General features: G+C 44.3%; 1 protein-coding gene across 2 annotated transcripts in view; it reads right to left on the reverse strand.

Annotated features, from left to right (window-relative positions):
• The window catches only part of KCNJ6 (potassium inwardly rectifying channel subfamily J member 6), a 174,744-nt gene that overhangs the window by 105,928 nt on the left and 49,047 nt on the right, over positions 1–19,769 (reverse strand). The window contains exon 2 of one of the 2 annotated variants that reach the window (XM_071430134.1): positions 11,211–11,259. The exons of the other annotated variant lie outside the window; for it this stretch is intronic. Within the exon in view, the coding sequence (XP_071286235.1) occupies positions 11,211–11,235 (25 nt within the window). The 5' untranslated portion in view covers positions 11,236–11,259. The remainder of the gene's footprint in view (positions 1–11,210; positions 11,260–19,769) is intronic. 2 annotated transcript variants of the gene reach the window in all.

The raw sequence follows: 19,769 nt of genomic DNA on the forward strand, positions 1-19,769 counted from the left end.
AGCTAACTTAGCAGGAGGTCTGGAGATAGTTCTGTTCTGCTTTATTAAAAAAAAAAAAAGAAGAAGAAAATTTGCCAGTACACCACCCAGGAGATCTCAGAGGAAATTATTCTTTACCTGTCATTAAAAGAACTACTCAAACAATACTAAAACACAGAACACAAGAAGAAATTTAAACTGCCACCCAAACTGTCAAGTGAAAGTATAGGTTTTAAACCTCAACAAAAATGTGCCATTTCTAAGGACAGGGAGTGATGTTGTTTGTTGTCCTTTGGTTTGCAGGTAGGTGAGCAAATGTTTCATGACACATGACATGACTTCATTGTGTAGGATCCCAGGAGAAACAGAGGAATCCTGTGATGTAGAGAGAGCAGGCTCAGCCTGACAATGATAAATATGTCAGACAGTGACAATCATTGTGTGATTTAGCTCTTGTGAATGAAGGAAAATGGTAATTGAAAGTGTCATGATTTGGAAGCACAATCGTCTCCCCATCACTCATCCTGAGGCAGTGGGAGGAGAACGCAGCTTCCCTTTGTTCCATGGGTGAAGTGGGAGCTGCCTGAAGCCATGGAGGGACACTTGGAGTCAGACAGGAGGCTCAGATCTGACCTCCCAGATCCTGGAATCTCAGAGTCCTTAAGGCTGGAAAAGTCTTCCAATGTCACAAAGTCCCAGCTGTGCTGTCACCTTGTCCCCAGCCCAGAGCTCTCAGTGCCACCTGCAGGGGACACCTGCAGGGCTGGGCACTGCAAAGCTCCCTGGGCAGCCCCTGCCAAGGCCTGAGCTCCCTTGCCATGGGCAAATTGCTGCTGCTGTCCAAGCTGAGCCTGCCCTGGCCCAGCCTGAGGCCGTTCCCTCTGCTCCTGTCCCTGTGCCCTGGGAGCAGAGCCCGACCCCCCCGGCTGTGCCCTCCTGGCAGGGACTTGTGCAGAGCCACAAGGGCCCCTGAGCCTCCTTTGCTCCAGCCTCAGCCCCTGCCCAGCTCCCTCAGGGATTCTGGACATTCCTCTGGCTGTCCTGGACTGCCAAGACCCCTGCCAGGGGGCTCAGAGACCCTGGCTGTCACAGACATCTTTTATGGAAAATCCTTTCCTTAGGATTTTTTCTCCTGAGAAGCTGAGAGGCCTCAAGAACAAAATGTAACCAATGGTTATCTGCTGCTGTGGAATGCAACAGGTGCATCTGGGATTGGCCCATGTTGGTTGTTTCTAATTAATGGCCAATCACAGCCCAGCTGGCTCAGAGAGTCTGAGCCACAAGCCTTTGTTATCATTTTTTCTTATTCTATTCTTAGCTGGCCTTCTGATGAAATCCTTTCTTCTATTCTTTGAGTACAGTTTTAATATAATATATATCATAAAATAATAAATCAAGCCTTCTGAAACATGGGGTCAGATCCTGGTGTCTTCCCTCATCCTAAGACCCCTGTGAACATGGTCACACCTGGCACAGAGCCCAGGATGCCCCTGTGGTTTTGATTATGACCCATGGAGCAAATTACCAACCTTAGATAAAGATCTGCAAGCCACAAAAGTTCAAGTAGAATGATAGTGAATTTATCACAGGGTGAAAAAATAGATTTTTGGGGTTTTTAGAATGGGGGTTCAGGGGGCAAGATGGAAGGAACTGGGTGTGTCCAGCCTTTCTCCTTCTTCTTCTTGGCCTCCATCTTCTGCTGTGATGTTGGCACTTTTAGATTGGTTTAGAGCAGAAGCTCACTGTCTAACATAGGTGACAGGTATTGGGAAGTAATTGTAAATATTGTATATGTATTTTTTTATATAAAAAGATAACACCTCCCCCGGGGGCAGGCAGAGTGGACCTCAGCTGGACAGGAGAAAAAATTTTATAGATAAGATACAAGAAACAACCTTGAGACCAAGAACTGAAGAGCTCTGACTCCTTCTTTGAGTGCCGGGCTGGGAAAAGAGACTTTCCAACACATCTTGGGGTCACTGTGAGCAGCAGAGACCCTGAGCCTCCCTCAGCCCCTCCTGGGGCTCCAGCCCCTTCCCAGCTCCATTCCCTGCCCTGGACATGCTCCAGCCCCTCCAGGGCTCTCCTGCACTGAGGATTTCAGGTGCCTCCGCACCTCAGTGGTGTCAGGGGGCAAGGAGAAATGCACCTATCTGAGGAACTTTACCACCACCTGTGTCTGCCCTGGGTTTTATTTTGGACGAACTTTTCTGTTTTGCACTATTTTTCTTACAGGGATGTGCATTAATAAATGTACTTATGGAGTGTGAGGATGGCCAAGTGGGGGGAGTTCAGCAAAGAACAACCAGGACTGCAGGCTCTGGGTGCTGATTTGGATTATAAAATCTAACATGGTGATTAGAGAGAGGTTCTGCAAGCTGGCAAATGTTTGAAGAAGGGAGATAGGGGAATTATTTAGGAAGAAAGAGCAATCTCTCATTACATGGCAGAATTTCAGTGCAGTGCCAACAGTGAGGATCAGCAGGTGAACACAGCTGTGTCCTCCTTTTCCTGCAGAGAGAGAAACCTGTGAGACATTCCTGGGCAGGAGCAGCAAAGAGAGGAATGCTGAAATCAGGGATTGACTGATTTGGAGGAGCAGAACAGCCCCATTGCCCAACCCCTGGCTCTGAAAACAGTGCTGGGCTCCCTCAGAAGGGGACAGATCTTGCAGGTCTCTGCCTTCTTCTTTGTTTATATTTTAACAGCTCTCTCACTGTGGGGAATGACTCTCACTGGAGTCTTTCTGGTTTTCTCGTCCATGTAGTTCAGGATATTTTATGGTGAAAGGAATAGTGGTAAATAAAGTTAGAAGAGGCTGAGCTGTGAGTATGGACAGTCACTCAGCAATAACACTTGGAATTAATGTGTTCTGTGCACACACTTCCATGCATTATTTGCCTTTAATATGGGTAATATTGTCCCTGTTATCCCCTGACAAATGTTTGGAGAGCAATGAAGGCAGGTGAAAAATACAGAGAGAACATAGTCCAGCTTCAGGGATTAATTTAATACCTGATTAAAAGGCAATTAAAAGACATCTGTCCAAAACACCCTGAAAAAACCTTTCTCTCATTGTTTATATTGGAAAGTGCAACTGGGCCCTTTTCCCAATGAAGTTGGAGATTTCTCTTTCACATCAAATAGTTTATCTTGCCATGCTCTATCATATTTTCCAGTCATCGATTTTGGACACCTTTGCAAACAATTTTCAAAGTCTAGGGTTTTAAAAATCCAATACTTTATGGTACTACATGTTTAACAGCTGTACTTATACATCTCAAATGCTTTATTTTTTTCTGGTTTGTTTTTCCCTTAGCTGTTGACCAGCATTCTTTGCTGTCTCCCACATTCTATTTCCTAGAACTAAAATCCATTGTGGTCTTTTCTCTGCTTGATAAGGCTGATCCAAGAGAGAAAGGCTTCTACAGCTTTCAGAAACATTGATCCTTTTTTTCACCCTTGAATTTGACTCATCTGCTCTCTGTGGAGACAATTGATTAGACATTTTTAATGACTATTTTTTTATCCTGAGTGAGTATGAACTCCCTGCTCTTTACAGGTGGAAGCTGCACTTCCAGCACTGTGCAATGTTCACCTCTCCAGCTGAAGAAGTTGGTTGGCACCTCTGGAAGATTTAAGTGGATTTTAAATAAAAGCCACAGGAAAAGCTCTGCATTAGAAGAGCCTTTAAATTATGAAACCGAGCCCCAGATAGAATCATGGAATGGTTTGGGCTGGGAGAGACCTTAAAGATCATCCAGTGCCACCCCTGCCATGGGCAGGGACACCTTCCACTGTCCCAGGCTGCTCCAAGCTGGATTTGAGCACTGCCAGGGATAGTGAGAGGGCAATTCTCCCTGGCCCACAATTGAACATACACTTATTATTTGGGTGTGATGAGAAAATGATGTCTCAGTAAAGGCTTAAACCATTTAATTGACATTTTTGACCAAGGTCCTCAAAATCTGATCCTTAAAATCTGAAGTGACTTCAGCTTTCATGATTAAATTTCTACACATGCTTAAATTAATTATAATTTCCAACCTCCCAGGCATATATTTGCCCTCTGAAGAAAATTTCATTCCTGAGTGTATCTCATACCACAACTCATCCACAGTCACAAATTTTCCCTTCAGAAGATGTTGGTGCAATAGGACCATGGATTGGGATTGTAGAGAGCAGTGTCCTGGGAAGATGGGAAAGTGTTTTGTCTAAAAGTGCTTTATCTTTGTACCTAAACAACTTTGATGCAGCAGGGAATGCAATCCCACCTTGTCCTGGGAAGGCTGGGACTGGAAAACCCAGCTTGACTCTGCTGTGGGCCCCAGGAATGCAAAGAACATTGAGAATGTTTAAATAGTGGCAGCCTGACTGCAGCCTCTATTTTAGAAGCGGGTGATTTAGCAATGGGTGACCTGGAGCTAATAAAAAGAAAGGAAAATATATATAAAAGTGGAAGGAACAGGAAATACTCTGTTTCAAGGAGAAGTGGTCCAGTGTAGCTTATTTGTAATCACTGTTCCTAAATAGAAAACCAGAAATTTTTACTTCATTTATAATTCAGCTCTTGGTTATCTCATCCCTGAGATTTGGAATTTAATTTTCACAAAGATTTTTAGCTTAGCCAAGGAATATTAGCAATGCTATCAAAATTTAATATGTTTTTTGAAAAATCCAAGCTTCTAGAATCAAATGACTTTGTGAGAGTCTTGGTTTTCATTTGGGGAAAAAAACCAACCAATTTTTGTCCTTCACACTTGCAGAGAAAAGGTAAAGATAAGACCCTTAAAAGCTCAGAAAATGCCAAGAAAATGCTCTTCACAATGTTATATACCCATGACTGGAAAAGCTGTCAGTCATCTTCCTGCCTAAGACAAGTTTCCTTTGTTAATTATTGCATAAATAAGTTCACAGCTCTTCTAGGCCCCTGTCAGTGCATCACTGAGACAATAAAATTCTTGCTTTCCTGCATAATGAATCCCTGCTTTAGAATTTGATTCTCCCCTCAAACCTGACCTTTGTCTCAAAGAATAAACTGTTTTTTTCATTTAATAACAGCAGTGTTCTTTCTGTGCTTTTGATTGTATGCATCAGCTAATTTCTGCTGAAACAAGCAAAACAACAATAATAATAAAATCATACATCTTCTGGTTATTTGTAATTCAAATTTGACCAAAGATTTAGGGAGTTAAGTTGGAAATGAATGTTATCAACCTACATAAACAGTGTGGAATCAACAATAATTAGATGTATCACTTCCATCTGTAGCTTAATATTTGGTACAAAACTTCTTCTCTAGTAATAACTGTAACAACAGAACATGAGATAAGGAAAATGCATATTGTGGGAAAACCAGCCTTCCTATTCTGCTCTTGGCACACCTCAAAAAAAAAAAAAAGGATAACCAGAGGATATCTGGATATTTTCAAAATAAATTACTCCCCCAAGCAAAGGCAGATGTTTTTCTTGAATAACTTTTCCAAGTGTTTTGGAGTTTTTGCTTTTGAATTTTGCACTCTGTAACAAATGGGTGGCACTTGATACCAGTGTAAAACGTTGAACTGGAAGTTTGTCCTTAGAAATGTTTTCTGAGAGGGAATAATCAGGGCTCTGGAGTGAGGAGATGAAAGCCAGGTTTTAGGATCAGCTCTCAAAGGCCTGGTTCTGTACCTGCACAAGGGGCTGTGCTCACCCAGGGCAGCATTGCTGCACCACTGACTGCTGGTGTGGGCATGAAAAGGTTAAAATCACAGAATCATAGGATGGCCCTAAAGATCATCCCATCCCAGCCCTGCCATGGCAGGGACACCTCCCACTGTCCCAGGCTGCTCCAATGTCCCCAGTGTCCAACCTGGCCTTGGGCACTGCCAGGGATCCAGGGGTGGAATTCCATGCCAGCCCTGCCCACCCTGCCAGGGAACAATTCCTCATTGCCAAGATCCCATCCAGCCCTGCCCTCTGGCACTGGCAGCCATTCCCTGTCACTGTCATATTTTCTGGAAAAATCCCCTTGCCCAGGATTTCTTCTCCTGGGAAGATGAGGAGCCTCAGAGAAAAAACAGTATCATCTCATTTGCTTCTCTCTGTTTCACTGCTTTGGAATGTGGCTGGAGATTGTTTACCAACAGGTTTGATTGGTTTCATGTGAATTGTTTTTACTTAATGACCAATCACCATCAGCTGTGTCAGACTCTGAGGAGGCAGTCATGAGATTTTCATTCTCATTCTTGTTAAACCTTCTGTCTGTGTCCTTTCTCTTTCCTCAATATAGTTTTAGTATAGTATTCATATCATATCATATCATAATAAATCAGCTTTCTGAGAACATGGAGTCAGATTCTCATCTCTTCCCTTGTCCTGGGGACCCTCATAGACTCAACCATTCCCTGGGTGCTGTCCCTGCATGCCCTGGAAATTGTCTCTCTCCAGCTTTCCTGGGGCTCCTGCAGGCCCTGCAAGGCCACCCTGAGCTCAGCCCAAAGCTTCTCCTGTGCAGGTGAACAATCCCAGCTGTGCCAGCCTTTCCTCCCAGCAGAGCTGCTCCATCCCTCTGCCCATCCTGGAGCCTCCTCTGGGCTCTCTGCAGCAGCTCCAGCTCCTCCCTGGGCTGGGCCCAGGCCTGGGGCAGCTCTGCAGGTGGGGAATCACCTGAGCAGGGAACAGGGGCACACTCTCCCCCTAAATTCCTGCCAACAATTCTGTAGATGCAGCCCAGGAAACAGAACACAAGGCAAAGATAAAAGATGTAGTACTGGAGGGAAAAAGGTGGAAGTAGGAATTTTACAATGTCCTATGGCCAGAGAGAAGGTTGGATCTGTATTTGCTGTAATGTCCCATACAGCAAACATTCTTACAGGTCATAAACCACTAATTCAAAATCATCAGAACTGCTCAAAAAATTAAATTCCAGACTGCCCTGGCACGTGTAAATCTGGAAATGCTGTGACTTTCAAGTAACTCAAAGCAGAAACATTTTTTCTCTTTATAAATTCTCCCTACAAGTCTGAGAGAGCAATAGGGGCACTTCAGGCTCAGACACCACAGACAAGAAAAAGAAACCTTTAGGGAAAAGCACTTCATGATAATCCAACTCTCTCCTGGGGTTTGTCTGCTCCTGAAACTCCTTCAGGTTGGCTTATATTCTTTCTACCCTCTCTGAGTAAAATTCATGGTATCCATAATTCAGAAGGTTTTATCTGGAGCCATCTGAGGTCTCAGTATTCATCATTTGGAAATACCTCCACGGACATTTGGAGCTCACATTTTTGTAACAAATGAAGGAACAGCCTTATTTTAAAGCAGCTCTGCTGCCTCTGGCTGTCCTCAGGCAGGTGTGTGTGTGGAGTGGCTGGGCAGCAGAGCAAGCAGAGCTGGTCCCTGCTGAGTCCCTGCTGGGAGAGCAGATCTGAGCTGGATGTCAGTGTCTGACACCCAGCCCTGCCCATTTCCCATCCCTTCCCAGCCTGGAGCAGCTTCCCTCTGCTCATGGCACCCCAGATCCACATTTCTGCAAAGCTGAGAACTTTGACAGCCTCAAAATGACTTTTCTTAAAGACACCAACATATCTGGCTACTCACTAAACACCCTGTAGTGCTCATTCCACAAAGCATTCCCAATGAGGATCATTCCTGAGGACTGGAGAGTTCTGTAGAGGATATTTCTCTAAATAAATATTTTTTATTAGCCAAATAGGTCAGGATGAACACTTGATTCCTTCCTCTGCTGTTAAATATTTGCTCTCCTACCTTCCCTGCTGGGATTTAGCCATTTGCAGGCCTGGTGATGGCATTTGGGTTAAAAACGATCACTGGGGCATGGGGACCTTGAGAACAACAGGGAAAGAAGAAAACAAAAGTTGCAAGGAAAATAATTTCATTCTTGGCTTCCTGGATGTGCTCAGCTTTTAAGTATTCTGAGGTTATATGAGGAAAATTGACTAATTCAAGCCATAAAGAAATTTTAAAATGCATATGGATTTTAAGGCATTATAAAGGAATTCTTGGACAGTTCCCTGGGGCTCAGTGTAATTGTGGTGGCTTTCTATTAATTCTGTGCAAGAGTTGTAAAATAATAACTTGAGGCAAAGAGTGATGTTATTTGGTATTCATTTCTGCTTCTGTATCAGCTCTTAGGGACTATCCTGAAAAATTTAGCAGAACATTTCTTGCTAGTTTGTACTTTAACTGTTGTATTAAAATGATTTTCCCCCTCACTTTTTTTTTTTAACTTTCAAGGAAAACAGATCTCAAGTATAAGACTCTGTCATGACACCTCATCTCTTTCCATCACCATAAAAGTTCTATGGAAAGAGGACAGAAAATAACAACAATGCATTTTTTTCCTTACCAATGTTCCCTTCAACGTGACAGAGCCTCTGAGAATGGAAATGCAAAATGTGACAAAAATACAGACTTATTCCTGCTGGCAAAAAAAAAACCCCAAAAAACAAAAACAGCCTTGGAACAACCTCTGCATCAGTGTTCCCTCAGTCTCCCTCTTGGTGTGTGGTGTGATGTGAATCTCAGGTCCAGGGGCTTTGATTAGAGCAGAAACATCCAGAAAATCTTTATGGAGGAGAAGGGGCAGTGAGCAGTGCTTGGCAACTTCAGCAGGGTGTTCTGAGAGAGAGAAAATACAGAGCAGTGCTGGGAAGGGGATTGATTTTTCCTGGGGCTGTGCAAAGAACAAAGGGAAGAGAGGAGAGCAGCTCTTGGGTGAAACAGGAAGGCAAGTAATAATTCTGTTATATTGGTACCATGATCAAGCCATTTCTCCAGGTCTCTGAAACCCTCTCAGGCCTTGAATGTCCTTCTTTATTTTCTCAGTTCCAAGAAAAAGGTCCTGCAGCCCAAGTCGAGGTCCATTTATCTACTTCATTTATCTCATTTTACTCTGCACCAGTTTTAAAATAAGTACTGCTGTACATTCCCTAAGAATTTTATTTACACCTTGCAACCCTGTCCAGGATTTATTAAAAATATTTTAAAATGCCACGAAATGATCTGATAATTTCATAAAAGCCTTGCATGAAGTATGAAAAAATCCTCACACAAAGCAGCAGTAAACCCTTTAAACATCATTCTCTCTCAAAGTTAAATCAGATAAAATAATTGGCAGGACAAACACAGCGAAGGAACTGCACAGGGAATTTTTGGGGTTTCCCAATCAGTTACAAAGTGTTCTGGGCCTCTCCTCTGACTCCTCAGAGCACTCAGAGGGTCTGATTGCTTTCCCCTAACGCTTTTGGGCAATATTCCTTCACCTTGTTTCAGAAGGGTTGGGCAAAGTCCAGCAGGTCCCTAGTGAATTGGGAGATACTATTTATCTGCTTGATAAGAGGTTCCTCCTTTGTTCCATCCATCAGGACATGATTACACATCAATCCAACATCCAGCAGCACCTGGTGGGGTCCTGGGATGCTTCTAGGGGTGACACTGAACATCCACAGGGATTAAAGGGATTAAATATTAAATTATATTGCACTAATACTATACTAAATTACATACTAAAGAGATACTACACTAAAGAATATTATACTAAAGAATACTAAAAAATCCTTGTGAGTGAGAGAGCCAGGACACAGCTTTGACCCAACTGGCCAAGAAATCCAAACAACCTTCACCAGTGTCCAAGTAACCAATCACTTTGGGTAAACAATCTCCAGAACACATTCCACATGTGCAAAAACAACAGGAGCAGTGAACAGAGATAAGAATTGTTTTCTCTTCTTCTCTGAGCTTCTCACTGCCCTTCTCAGGAAAAATCCTGGGAGAGAGTTGTGTCTGCTGCTCTCTGTCTGTGAAGAGAGCTGTGGCCACAGTGGCACAGTCCTTTTTTGGGCCTTGCTAAGTTGTAATTTTGTGATTTCCTCTGTTACCACCCTGGCTTGGCTGCACCATGGAGAAATACTTATACTTATTTTTATATATATATTTATACTTTTATATATATACTGCAGCAATATAAAATCAGAGAATCCCAGAAGAGTTTGGGTTGGAAGTGACCTTAAAACTCATCCAGTGCCACCAAGGACACTTCCACTGTCCCAGGCTGCTCCAGCCCCAGTGTCCAACCTGGCCTTGGGCACTGCCAGGGATCCAGGGACAGCCCCAGCTGCTCTGGGAATTCCACCCCAGCCCCTGCCCACCACCCTTGGCAGGAGGGTTGGAACAAGAAGATCTTCAAGATCTCCCAGGCCTGCTGCACCTTTTGGTGGGATTGGCTGTTTCTGACATTGAAGTAATTTTTTGATAGCTTGTAGTGGTGGCTCTGCCCTGCAATGAGATGGGTAAGGAGATACAGGGAATGATTTCAAAAGGTAACAAAGGGTTTGGGGGAGTAAAAAGTCAGGGAAGTGCTGCCCTAGGAACAAGCTTTCTGTACAGAAGCAGAAAAAAGTAACTGGAAAGAAATTTCTGACATAAACACGTTGTGCATACCTGTGTTTCTGTCATTCTGTAGTCTCTGGCAAGCACAGTGAAATATTTCTCCCTTTTGAGTCAATTCATTTAAGATTCCATGAGCTTTGGAGATGATAAATTTTGGGTAAGAGGCAGTGGTCTCCCAGGATTTCACCCTAAATGGTCTCCAGATTGTGTCCATTAATGAATCATTCAGTCTGAATCTCTCAGCCACAAAAGCTTACAGCCACTACTCCGTTACCTAGATCCCCAAATATGGCAAAAATACAAAGTACTTATTGCTGGGCACACATTTAACACAACACAAACCTCTCACAAACCAGAGAAACCAACTGAAAGCTTTCCAGATACATCTCTGGCCATGATTCCTGTGGGATGAATGTGGCACAGGCAACAATCCTGAATAATTGCACTGGATTTAGAGTGACCTTCTGTAAGCTTGTAAAGGAACACATGAATCAAGTAAATTAGGCACTTATTAAATCCACAATTAGTTACATTCTATTTAAAAAAAAACCCCTCAGGCTTACAAAGTCAAACATGGAGCAGGTTCTTTGCTGGATTTAAGCCCAAATAGATGTGATTTAAGCAGTGCATGAAGAAAATAGCAGCCCTTGTTCTGGGGATTCCTATTTTCTTTTGCTTTATTTTTTTTAGGAGTGGAATGATTCATGATGAATTTGGGAGTGAAGAGAGGGCTGAATGAGATCCCTGGATGCAAGCACTGCGTTCTGGGTTTGTGGCTTTATGAGAGGGAGGGGGACAGATGGAAAAAGAAAGTGGTTGAACTTCCTATTTGTACTCACTCATCGACTCTGTCAATTTGGCCATCTCTGTTTCTCTTTGGGGCTTCTCCTGGGGGAACAGACAAAATGAAAAACAAATATATATATATATATATATGTAATAGAGAAATAGAAATACACCTGAGTGCAAGTGGCAATGTGAGGGGAGGACATTCATCCATTATATATTTCTATTTTATTTAGGGATTTAACTTCACTCCTAAATAGCCTGAACCTCTGTGGGCTTTTTTTTTTTTTTCCCTTGTAATTTCTCAAATTTTTCTACTACGAAGTGTGAAGCTTGTATTTATTTATCTGTGTGTATCTAGCTGGAGAAATTGAAATTATTCAATCAAAGTGATAACAGAGGAGGAAGTCCTCCCCACTTTTTCACTCTCTGCTAAAATACTCCAGTGTGTTAGGCCTTCCTGACAAAAGAGCAACCCACAAACCTCTTACAGTGCAGGAAAAAAACACTTATTTGGAAATAAATAGATTTTCTATGGGAGCTGGAGTGTGTGGTGTGGCACTGGGCTGATGCTGAGATGAACTGAGGTACTTGAGAGACTCCCAAGCAAAACTGCTGGTCTTTGTTTCTTGTTCCTTGCATTATTTTCTTTTAATTTAATTTTTTTTTCATTTCAGATATTTGTAGCTGAGACAGAAACTTGGTCAGTCAAGAGCCCTTGAATTTGATGAAAATCCAATGTCTCAAAGCACAGCTCAGCCAGAGCTGTGGAGGCTGGGCCCAATCTCCTGATTTCAGAGGCAAAGTTTGGGCTGAATGAAAACTGCAAAGCCTGTGAAACTCCAATGAAGTGGTTTTGAGAGGATGTGGTGGGGCTGTTGTGACGCCTCTGTGACTCCCCACCCCTCCACCTGTGTCAAGGCTGTGAGAGTGGCTCTCCTGAGTCACAGGTGAGCAGATCACAGCTCTTCATTCCTCAAAAAAACCTCAGTAAGGGAAATGTGACTTTAATGGGCAGTATCCCCAAACAGGAGCTCCTCATCTCAGCTCTGGGACATGGTGCAGGGTTTTGGTGACCTTCAGTAGCTGCTGGAGTGGCTGGGGACAGGACTCAGTGTGGTGACATCTCCCTTTGACCGGGTCTGTGCTAAAAACGGCACCAGGGAAAGGCACAGGCTGAGAATTCCCAGAATTCCCAGAATCCCTGGGTTGGAAGAGACCTTCAAGGCCATCGAGTCCAGCCCAGCCCCAACCCCTTAACTGAACCCTGGCACCCAGTGCCACATCCAGGCTTTGTTAAACACACCCAGGCATGGGGACTCCACCACCTCCCCGGGCAGCCATTCCAGAACTTTCTCACCCTTGCTGGAAAAACCTTTTCCCTGCTCTCCAGCCTGGATTTCCCTTGGTGCAGCTCGAGGCTGTGTGCTCTGGGTGTGTCAGTGCTGCTGGAGAAAGAGCCCAGGGCCAGCTGAGCTCAGGCCCCTTTCAGGAGCTGTGCAGAGTGAGGAGGGCAGCCCTGAGTCTCCTTTGCTCCAGGCTGAGCACCCCCAGCTCCCTCAGGGCTTCCTCACAGGGTTTGTGTTCCATTTGCCACAAATTGTAGCTGCCAGGTGTTATTTGGCAGGACAATGGGGTTTTCCAAGGCCCTTTGGGTGTGACATGAACAGACCCTGCTGCAGGGGTGCCAGGCTGATCAAGGGCAGGATTATTTCCTAACTCCAGAGGACCTGAGGTCTGCCCACCTCTACTTCAGAATTCCAGAATCCCTGAGGTTGGAAATGCTCTGCAAGGTCACTGAGGCCAAGATCTGCCCCATGGGCACCTTGTCCCCAGCCCAGAGCACTCAGTGCCACCTGCAGGGGACACCTGCAGGGCTGGGCACTGCAAAGCTCCCTGGGCAGCCCCTGCCAAGGCCTGAGCTCCCTTGCCATGGGCAAATTGCTGCTGCTGTCCAAGCTGAGCCTGCCCTGGCCCAGCCTGAGGCCGTTCCCTCTGCTCCTGTCCCTGTGCCCTGGGAGCAGAGCCCGACCCCCCCGGCTGTGCCCTCCTGGCAGGGACTTGTGCAGAGCCACAAGGGCCCCTGAGCCTCCTTTGCTCCAGCCCCAGCCCCTGCCCAGCTCCCTCAGGGATTCTCCAGCCCCTGCCCAGCTCCCTCAGCTTCCCCTCACAGCCTCTCCTCTCTCCTAAATACCTTATCCCAGTCCTGGCTTTTATCTGGTACAAAATCCTCAAGAAATATTTTCTACACCAAAATGCCACTACTGGCACTTCACAAAGTTGGACTTCTACTGAAAAAAAGGAAAAGGCTCAAATGTCACAGTAATAGGAACTAATGGCATTCATGAAGCAAGCAGATAATGCTTCAGAACTGCATTTATACACCCCTGAGAGCATTTTATATGAAAAGAAAGGTTTAAGGTTATGTCCTGGATCTGAGTGAGGACAATGCCCTAAGCCATGCTGATAATGTAGAATCCAGCATCAGATTCATGCTTTGCTATGAAAGCAAAAAAAAAAAAAAGGAAGGAAGAAAGAAATAGCACAAGAGTGTAGTTTTTTTTACAAAAAAAAAAGGTCCTCTATGAAAGTTTTTTTTGCATGGCATTAATCATCAAAGGAAAGAACAGCACTCTGAAAACCATCAGGAATTTGTGTCTGTGGTGATTTATAATGTGACCTTAAAACACCTCCTTTTGCTACAGAACTCAGACTTTATCAGGAGTGAGCAGTTGGGAAAGATCAATTTGAGCCCAGGAGATGGAGGGCTGGATTTATTAGACTAATAACAAATTGATATTAAATATTATTACTTTCCTCTAGCTTATCATTAAATACATTTCACTAATGATGAAGTCTCATGACAAAAAAGACTTGAATGGCATTTCATTTTAAAGTAAAATGCTATTATTAAATATAAAAGTATATTATTAAATATAATATAAAAGGACAAGTTTTTTAGTTTATTTGACTTTTCTTAGAAGTTTTTGAGTTTATTTGACTTTTCTTAGAAGAAATGCCCAGGACTACTGAAGTTCTGGTCTTCCTTCTTTAGTAGATAAAAGTATGTTTGTATACATCCAATTCCTGAATACTGAAAGTTTTTAAATTGCATCTAATTTCCAGATACTTTTATTGAAAAAAACCCAAACCTTTGGTACTGTTATCAATGAATTTCAGACTCTATGAAATTATTATATAAAATTTTCTCCTTTTTCTTTTCTCTAATGATTATCAGGATGTGCACACATGCACCCATGAAGATCTGGAAATTAGAAAATTTTTCCACTCATCTGTTTCTTCAAAATGGAATATTTTAAGGGAGCTAGAACACCTCTAAGAAATTTGTTTTTTGATGGCAGATAAAGAAGGAATTCCAGCCTCTCTGACAGAATGAGTTCTAGCAGATTAACTTGGGGGAGAATCAAACATTAAAACATACTTTTGTTCCTGATTTTAGCAGATGTGAGTTTGAACACAGGCTGACAGCAGAGTGAGATTTGCTGCCTTCAAAAAAAACCCCAAATCCAAACCACAAAACAAGACAACAAAAAAAGCAAACAACAAAATGAAACAAGATTAAAAAAAAAGCAAACAACACCGTGTTTCATTTCAGGACAGGAGTTGCCTTTAAGGGCTGACTGTGGCTGTATTTCCTCTGGAGATTGCTGGGTAAACAAGAATTGCCACCTCAGAAAACACATCAAGAAAAGGAGGACTCATTTTTTATCTCTCCTAGCACAGTGATGCTCCTATTTCAGGTTTTTCATAGCTCTGTAGTCAGCACAGAGTGATTTCTGCAGGGAATTTTGAATCCTTGGGCTCTTGCTGCCAGTGCCTGCTCTGAGGTGAAGAACCCAAATCTTCCACAAACTCAGAGGAGCAGCTGAGCCAGACCCTGCTCCTGTTGTGTGTGGATGTCTCACATGGTTACTGACTTCTGGGTGCCTGAAAAGCAGCAAATTCTGCTTTTCATACTTGAAATGATGTGAACTTTCCAAAGTGCCAGCAATAGGAGATGTTGTGGTGCAAGGAGGGATGTGTGAAATTTAAATTAAGTGAAGCATGATAACTTCAACTTGCAAAAAGGGCCGTTTCAAATTCTGCTTTGTACTTTTTGCATTGTTTGTTAGTTCTTTCATTCAACTGAGGGTGTAAGAAAGAAGATGCAAACTCGTTTTCTACTGGAGTTGTTTTCTTTCTTTTTTTAAAGCTATTTCCTTTCTATCAACTTCCTTCAGACCAAAGAGTGGTTGCCCAGTCCTACAATATCTGAGGCTGTGATGTCCTGCCTTGCACTGAATTTAATCTCAAATTATTGTCATGCTGTTGCAACATTTATGGGTTTATAGGGACAACATAGAAAGTGAGGCCCTCACGTCACTCTTTCCCTTCTCAGCCAAAGAAAATCAGGAACTTTTGGATAAAACTCTCCTTGTCTGACAGCCTGTGCTGCAGACTCTGCCATGCTTCTGTCAGAGGGGTACAAGAAGACGTCAGGAGTGCCAACCAGGCAGCACAAAAATAACATTTTCAATGTCAAGCAGGAGAAGATTGAATCAAATTCCAGATGGGAATCAAAACATTGAGTTCCCAGGTCACTTGTCTCATAATGGAATATTCTTGGACAGGACAGTGGATGAACTCCTTGTGATTTTTCTAATGGAAGGACAAGGGCACATCCTGAAACTCCCTCTCCAGTGGCTGTTGGCTTCAGCTGGCACTAATTAATGAGATCATTATATTTATTTTCACAGGGTCACAGGATGGGTCAGACTGGAAGGGACCACAGAGGGTCCCTGGTGCCACCTCCCTGCTCCAGCAGGGCCATCCCAGAGCACAGGGCACAGGGCTGGGTCCAGATGGCTCTGGAATGTCCCCAGGAGGAGCCCCCAGAGCCCCTCTGGGCTCTGCTCAGGGCTGGGCACTGCCCAGGGCAGAAGTTGTGCCTCCTGTGCAGGGGAATTGCTGGGCTCAGGCCCTGCCCGTGGCTCTGGGGCCATTGCTGGGCCTGGAGCAGAGCCTGGGCCTGCTCTGACCTCTGCACACAGGGACAGACACAGGGACAGACACAGGGACAGACACAGGGACAGCTGGAGACAGACACAGGGACAGACACAGGGACAGCCAGAATTCCCAGAATTCCCAGAATCCCTGGGTTGGAAGAGACCTTCAAGGCCATCGAGTCCAGCCCAGCCCCAACCCCTCAACTGAACCCTGGCACCCAGTGCCACATCCAGGCTTTGTTAAACACACCCAGGCATGGGGACTCCACCACCTCCCCGGGCAGCCATTCCAGAACTTTCTCACCCTTGCTGGAAAAACCTTTTCCCTGCTCTCCAGCCTGGATTTCCCTTGGTGCAGCTCGAGGCTGTGTGCTCTGGTTGTGTCAGTGCTGCTGGAGAAAGAGCCCAGGGCCAGCTGAGCCCAGGCCCCTTTCAGGAGCTGTGCAGAGTGAGGAGGGCAGCCCTGAGTCTCCTTTGCTCCAGGCTGAGCACCCCCAGCTCCCTCAGGGCTTCCTCACAGGGTTTGTGTTCCCAGCCCCTCTCCAGCCTCCTTGGCCCCTCTGGATGTGCTCAGTGTCCCCAGGTCCTTCCCAAACTGAGGGGCCAGAGCTGGGCACAGCATTCCAGGTGTGCCCTTAGCAGTGCAGGGACAGAATGACCTCCCTGCTCCTGGGACAGCCAGGGACAGACACAGGGACAGACACAGGGACAGACCCAGGGCCAGGCAGGGCCAGGCAGGGCTGAGGCCCCTCTCTCTCCCTGGGGCTCCTCTCCAGGCTGAGCAGCCCCAGCTCCCTCAGCCTTTCCTGGGCACGGAGCTGCTCCAGGCCCTTGCTCAGCTCCAGGAGCTCCTGGCCCTGCTGTGCTGAGGAGCCAGAGCTGGACACAGCAGCCAGAGGTGCCCCCAGGGCTGGGCACAGGGGCAGCATCAGCCCTGACCCGCTGGCAATGCCCATCCCAATGCACCCAGGACACTCTGCTGGCCCAGGGACAGCTCGGTGTCCCTCAGGACTCCACATCCCTCTCCAGCAGGTCTCCCCCAGCCTGTGCTGGTGCCTGCAGTTATTTATTCCCAGGTGCAGGACCCTGATTTTGCCCTGATTGAGTTTCAGACAGTTCTCTGCCCATCTCTCCAGCCTGTCACGGTCCCTCTAAAAGCCTGCATAGCCTTCAGGGAAGGTTTTCCTTTGTTTTCTGCATGGCTAAAACATCTCTTGTACTTCTGAAGTGCAGAGGTTCACCAACACATCAGGAATCTACTGAGGTAATCCAAAACTTTCAAATTTCTGACAGTATTTCATCAGCTGTGGATCAGAGCTCACATCCATTATATCCATTACACATCATTTTATGAAGCTTTCTTACTTTTGAAGTAGCAAATCCCTGGTAATTCAATTGACACATCCTTGAAGGCAATAGCTCCCCAATCACTAAGTACAAATTCAATGAGCAAGAAGCAAAGAAGAACCTTTTTGGAAATTTTAGCTCGGAGTAATCTATCTTGGGATATCTTCAATTACTTTTCAAACTACATGAAAACGGTTTCATGTTGGAAACATTATTAAGTGAGAATAATAGAATTTAATTTTATGGAGTGTCTTTCCTCCTCGTGACATCTCCAAATGCTTTGCAGTAATGAATTAGACACAGGTTCTGGGGAGATGGTGTGTAGGCAAATGCAGCTCTCATTATGTGCTATTCATTCCAGCAATAGCCTACACTCAGTTCTCAAAAGCAGGGCTTATTTTAGGTGGAGAGGGATTGTTGGAAGGAGCTGGAGCTCTTCCTCTGGAAAAATGCCGTAGGAACTTCCATTTCTATCTGCAAACATATCCAACAAAGGAAAAAAAATAGCTTAATAGCCCATCTTTAGGGCCTTGAACAATGAGATACTCTGTGTTATTGCATTATTTTACTATTACTAGAATTCAAGCTTCATGCAAGGCCTGCCTAAGCCTGTGGGAGTTGCTTTTCCTGCCTCCCCATCCCAAAATAGGAAATAATGAATATCTTGTTTATTTTTCCTTTTCTGTCTTGCCTGTCCCAAGAAAGGAGGTTGGTCCCAACTGCCTTTTTTTTTTCTGGTTTTCCAAAATTAAGCGTTGGGGCAGGGCCTATAAAGACAATTTCATGCAGGACCCAGCACTGTGTGATCTCCAGCAAATTGGCTTCATCCTCAGCCTCAAAGCTGAGCACTAATCTGCACTCCCTTGCAGTGATCCCAGCACTTGAATGGCTCAGAATGCGTTTTATAGGAATATCCTGTGCTTGGCACAAGAGGTGATTTCAATTTGCATCAGCTGGAATGAGCTTAAAATACAATATTTGAATAGATGGAGTGAGCAGAGTTCAAGGAGGGAGTGCCTGAGCTGGGTTCACCAGGGTTATGGAGCAGCAGGGGTGAGTTGGGCTCATTAATGTGTTCAGACCTCATAAAACACTCTCAGGAGCTCTAAGATGTCTTACATGGAGGAAATTTGCATTAGCAGCAGGAGGAACTGAATTTATTTCCCTGGGTTCTAGAATTGAGGAGTTTTTTTACATTTCTCATAATTTTTGGTGAAGTTACTCATCATTCACACTTGGTCTGTGAAATAGGGATGGAAAAATCTCTGGTTTTTTCCAAGCAGAAAATCAAGCAGCAGTTCTAGAGGAGCTTGTCAGGTCCCCTCAGACTCAAGGGACAAAGCTCACAGAATTGTGGGTTAAAGCCATTGCAAATGCAGTGTCATTCTCTAAGTAGGAGGAACAAATATTCACATATTAAACAGTGGGGATGGTGTGTGGTGGTTCTGAGCGTAGGAAATCCTTTTAGGGGCAGAATCAGCAGATTAAGGTTACTATCTGCTGTGCAGTAAACAGGAACAGTTACTAATGCTCTTGTATCTGCCAGACCATAAATAAATAAAATAAAATTTGAACAAGATAAGGAGAAAAGAAAAAGAGCATTTGCAGGAGAGAGAATATTCATATCTATGAAAAAAAGAGTGAGAGAGAGACAGACTTTATGGTTTTGACATTTGAAGTAAGATCTAAGCTGTAGCAAGTCTCAGGTTTTCATTTTTACTTAACCTGAAGAACTTCACAATTTTAGACTATAAAATTCTATTGCAGAGAACATGAAACTGAAAACTTATTAAAAAACCCTGCCTTTGGCAGTGAAACCTCAGAGCTGAGGGAATCTGAGTATCCTTAACTTACAGGGGTGACAGTGTCAGGAGATGCAGATTATTTTAGCAACAATTCTGGCTTAGGTTAATAAAATAAATAAATTTGGGTACCTACAGAAGCAAAGTGGGAGCAAAGCAATGTTGTGGCGTGATTACATGATTAAAGGCAGTTATATTTTCTTAGTTCCTTTGCTCTAGAGGCTGAATTTTCCTCTCCCACTACAAAAATCCTACAGGGAGTCAAAAGATTTATTTGATTCCCTCAGATTCCAGTAAAAATACATCTATTCCAAGACAATGAGTTGGGCTGACTGAACACCATGAGAGCTTCCACTCCTGTGTTTTCCAGCCAAAAAACTGCATGTTCTGCCTGCTTTTGAGAAGCTCAGCTTGGATGTTCTGACAAATTATGGATGCAGGTAATTGCAGTGGAGGA

The sequence above is a fragment of the Agelaius tricolor genome, unplaced genomic scaffold, assembly GCF_023055355.1.
Source record: "Agelaius tricolor isolate 1412-34295 unplaced genomic scaffold, bAgeTri1.0.p SCAF_7, whole genome shotgun sequence".
NCBI classification, from domain to species: domain Eukaryota; kingdom Metazoa; phylum Chordata; class Aves; order Passeriformes; family Icteridae; genus Agelaius; species Agelaius tricolor.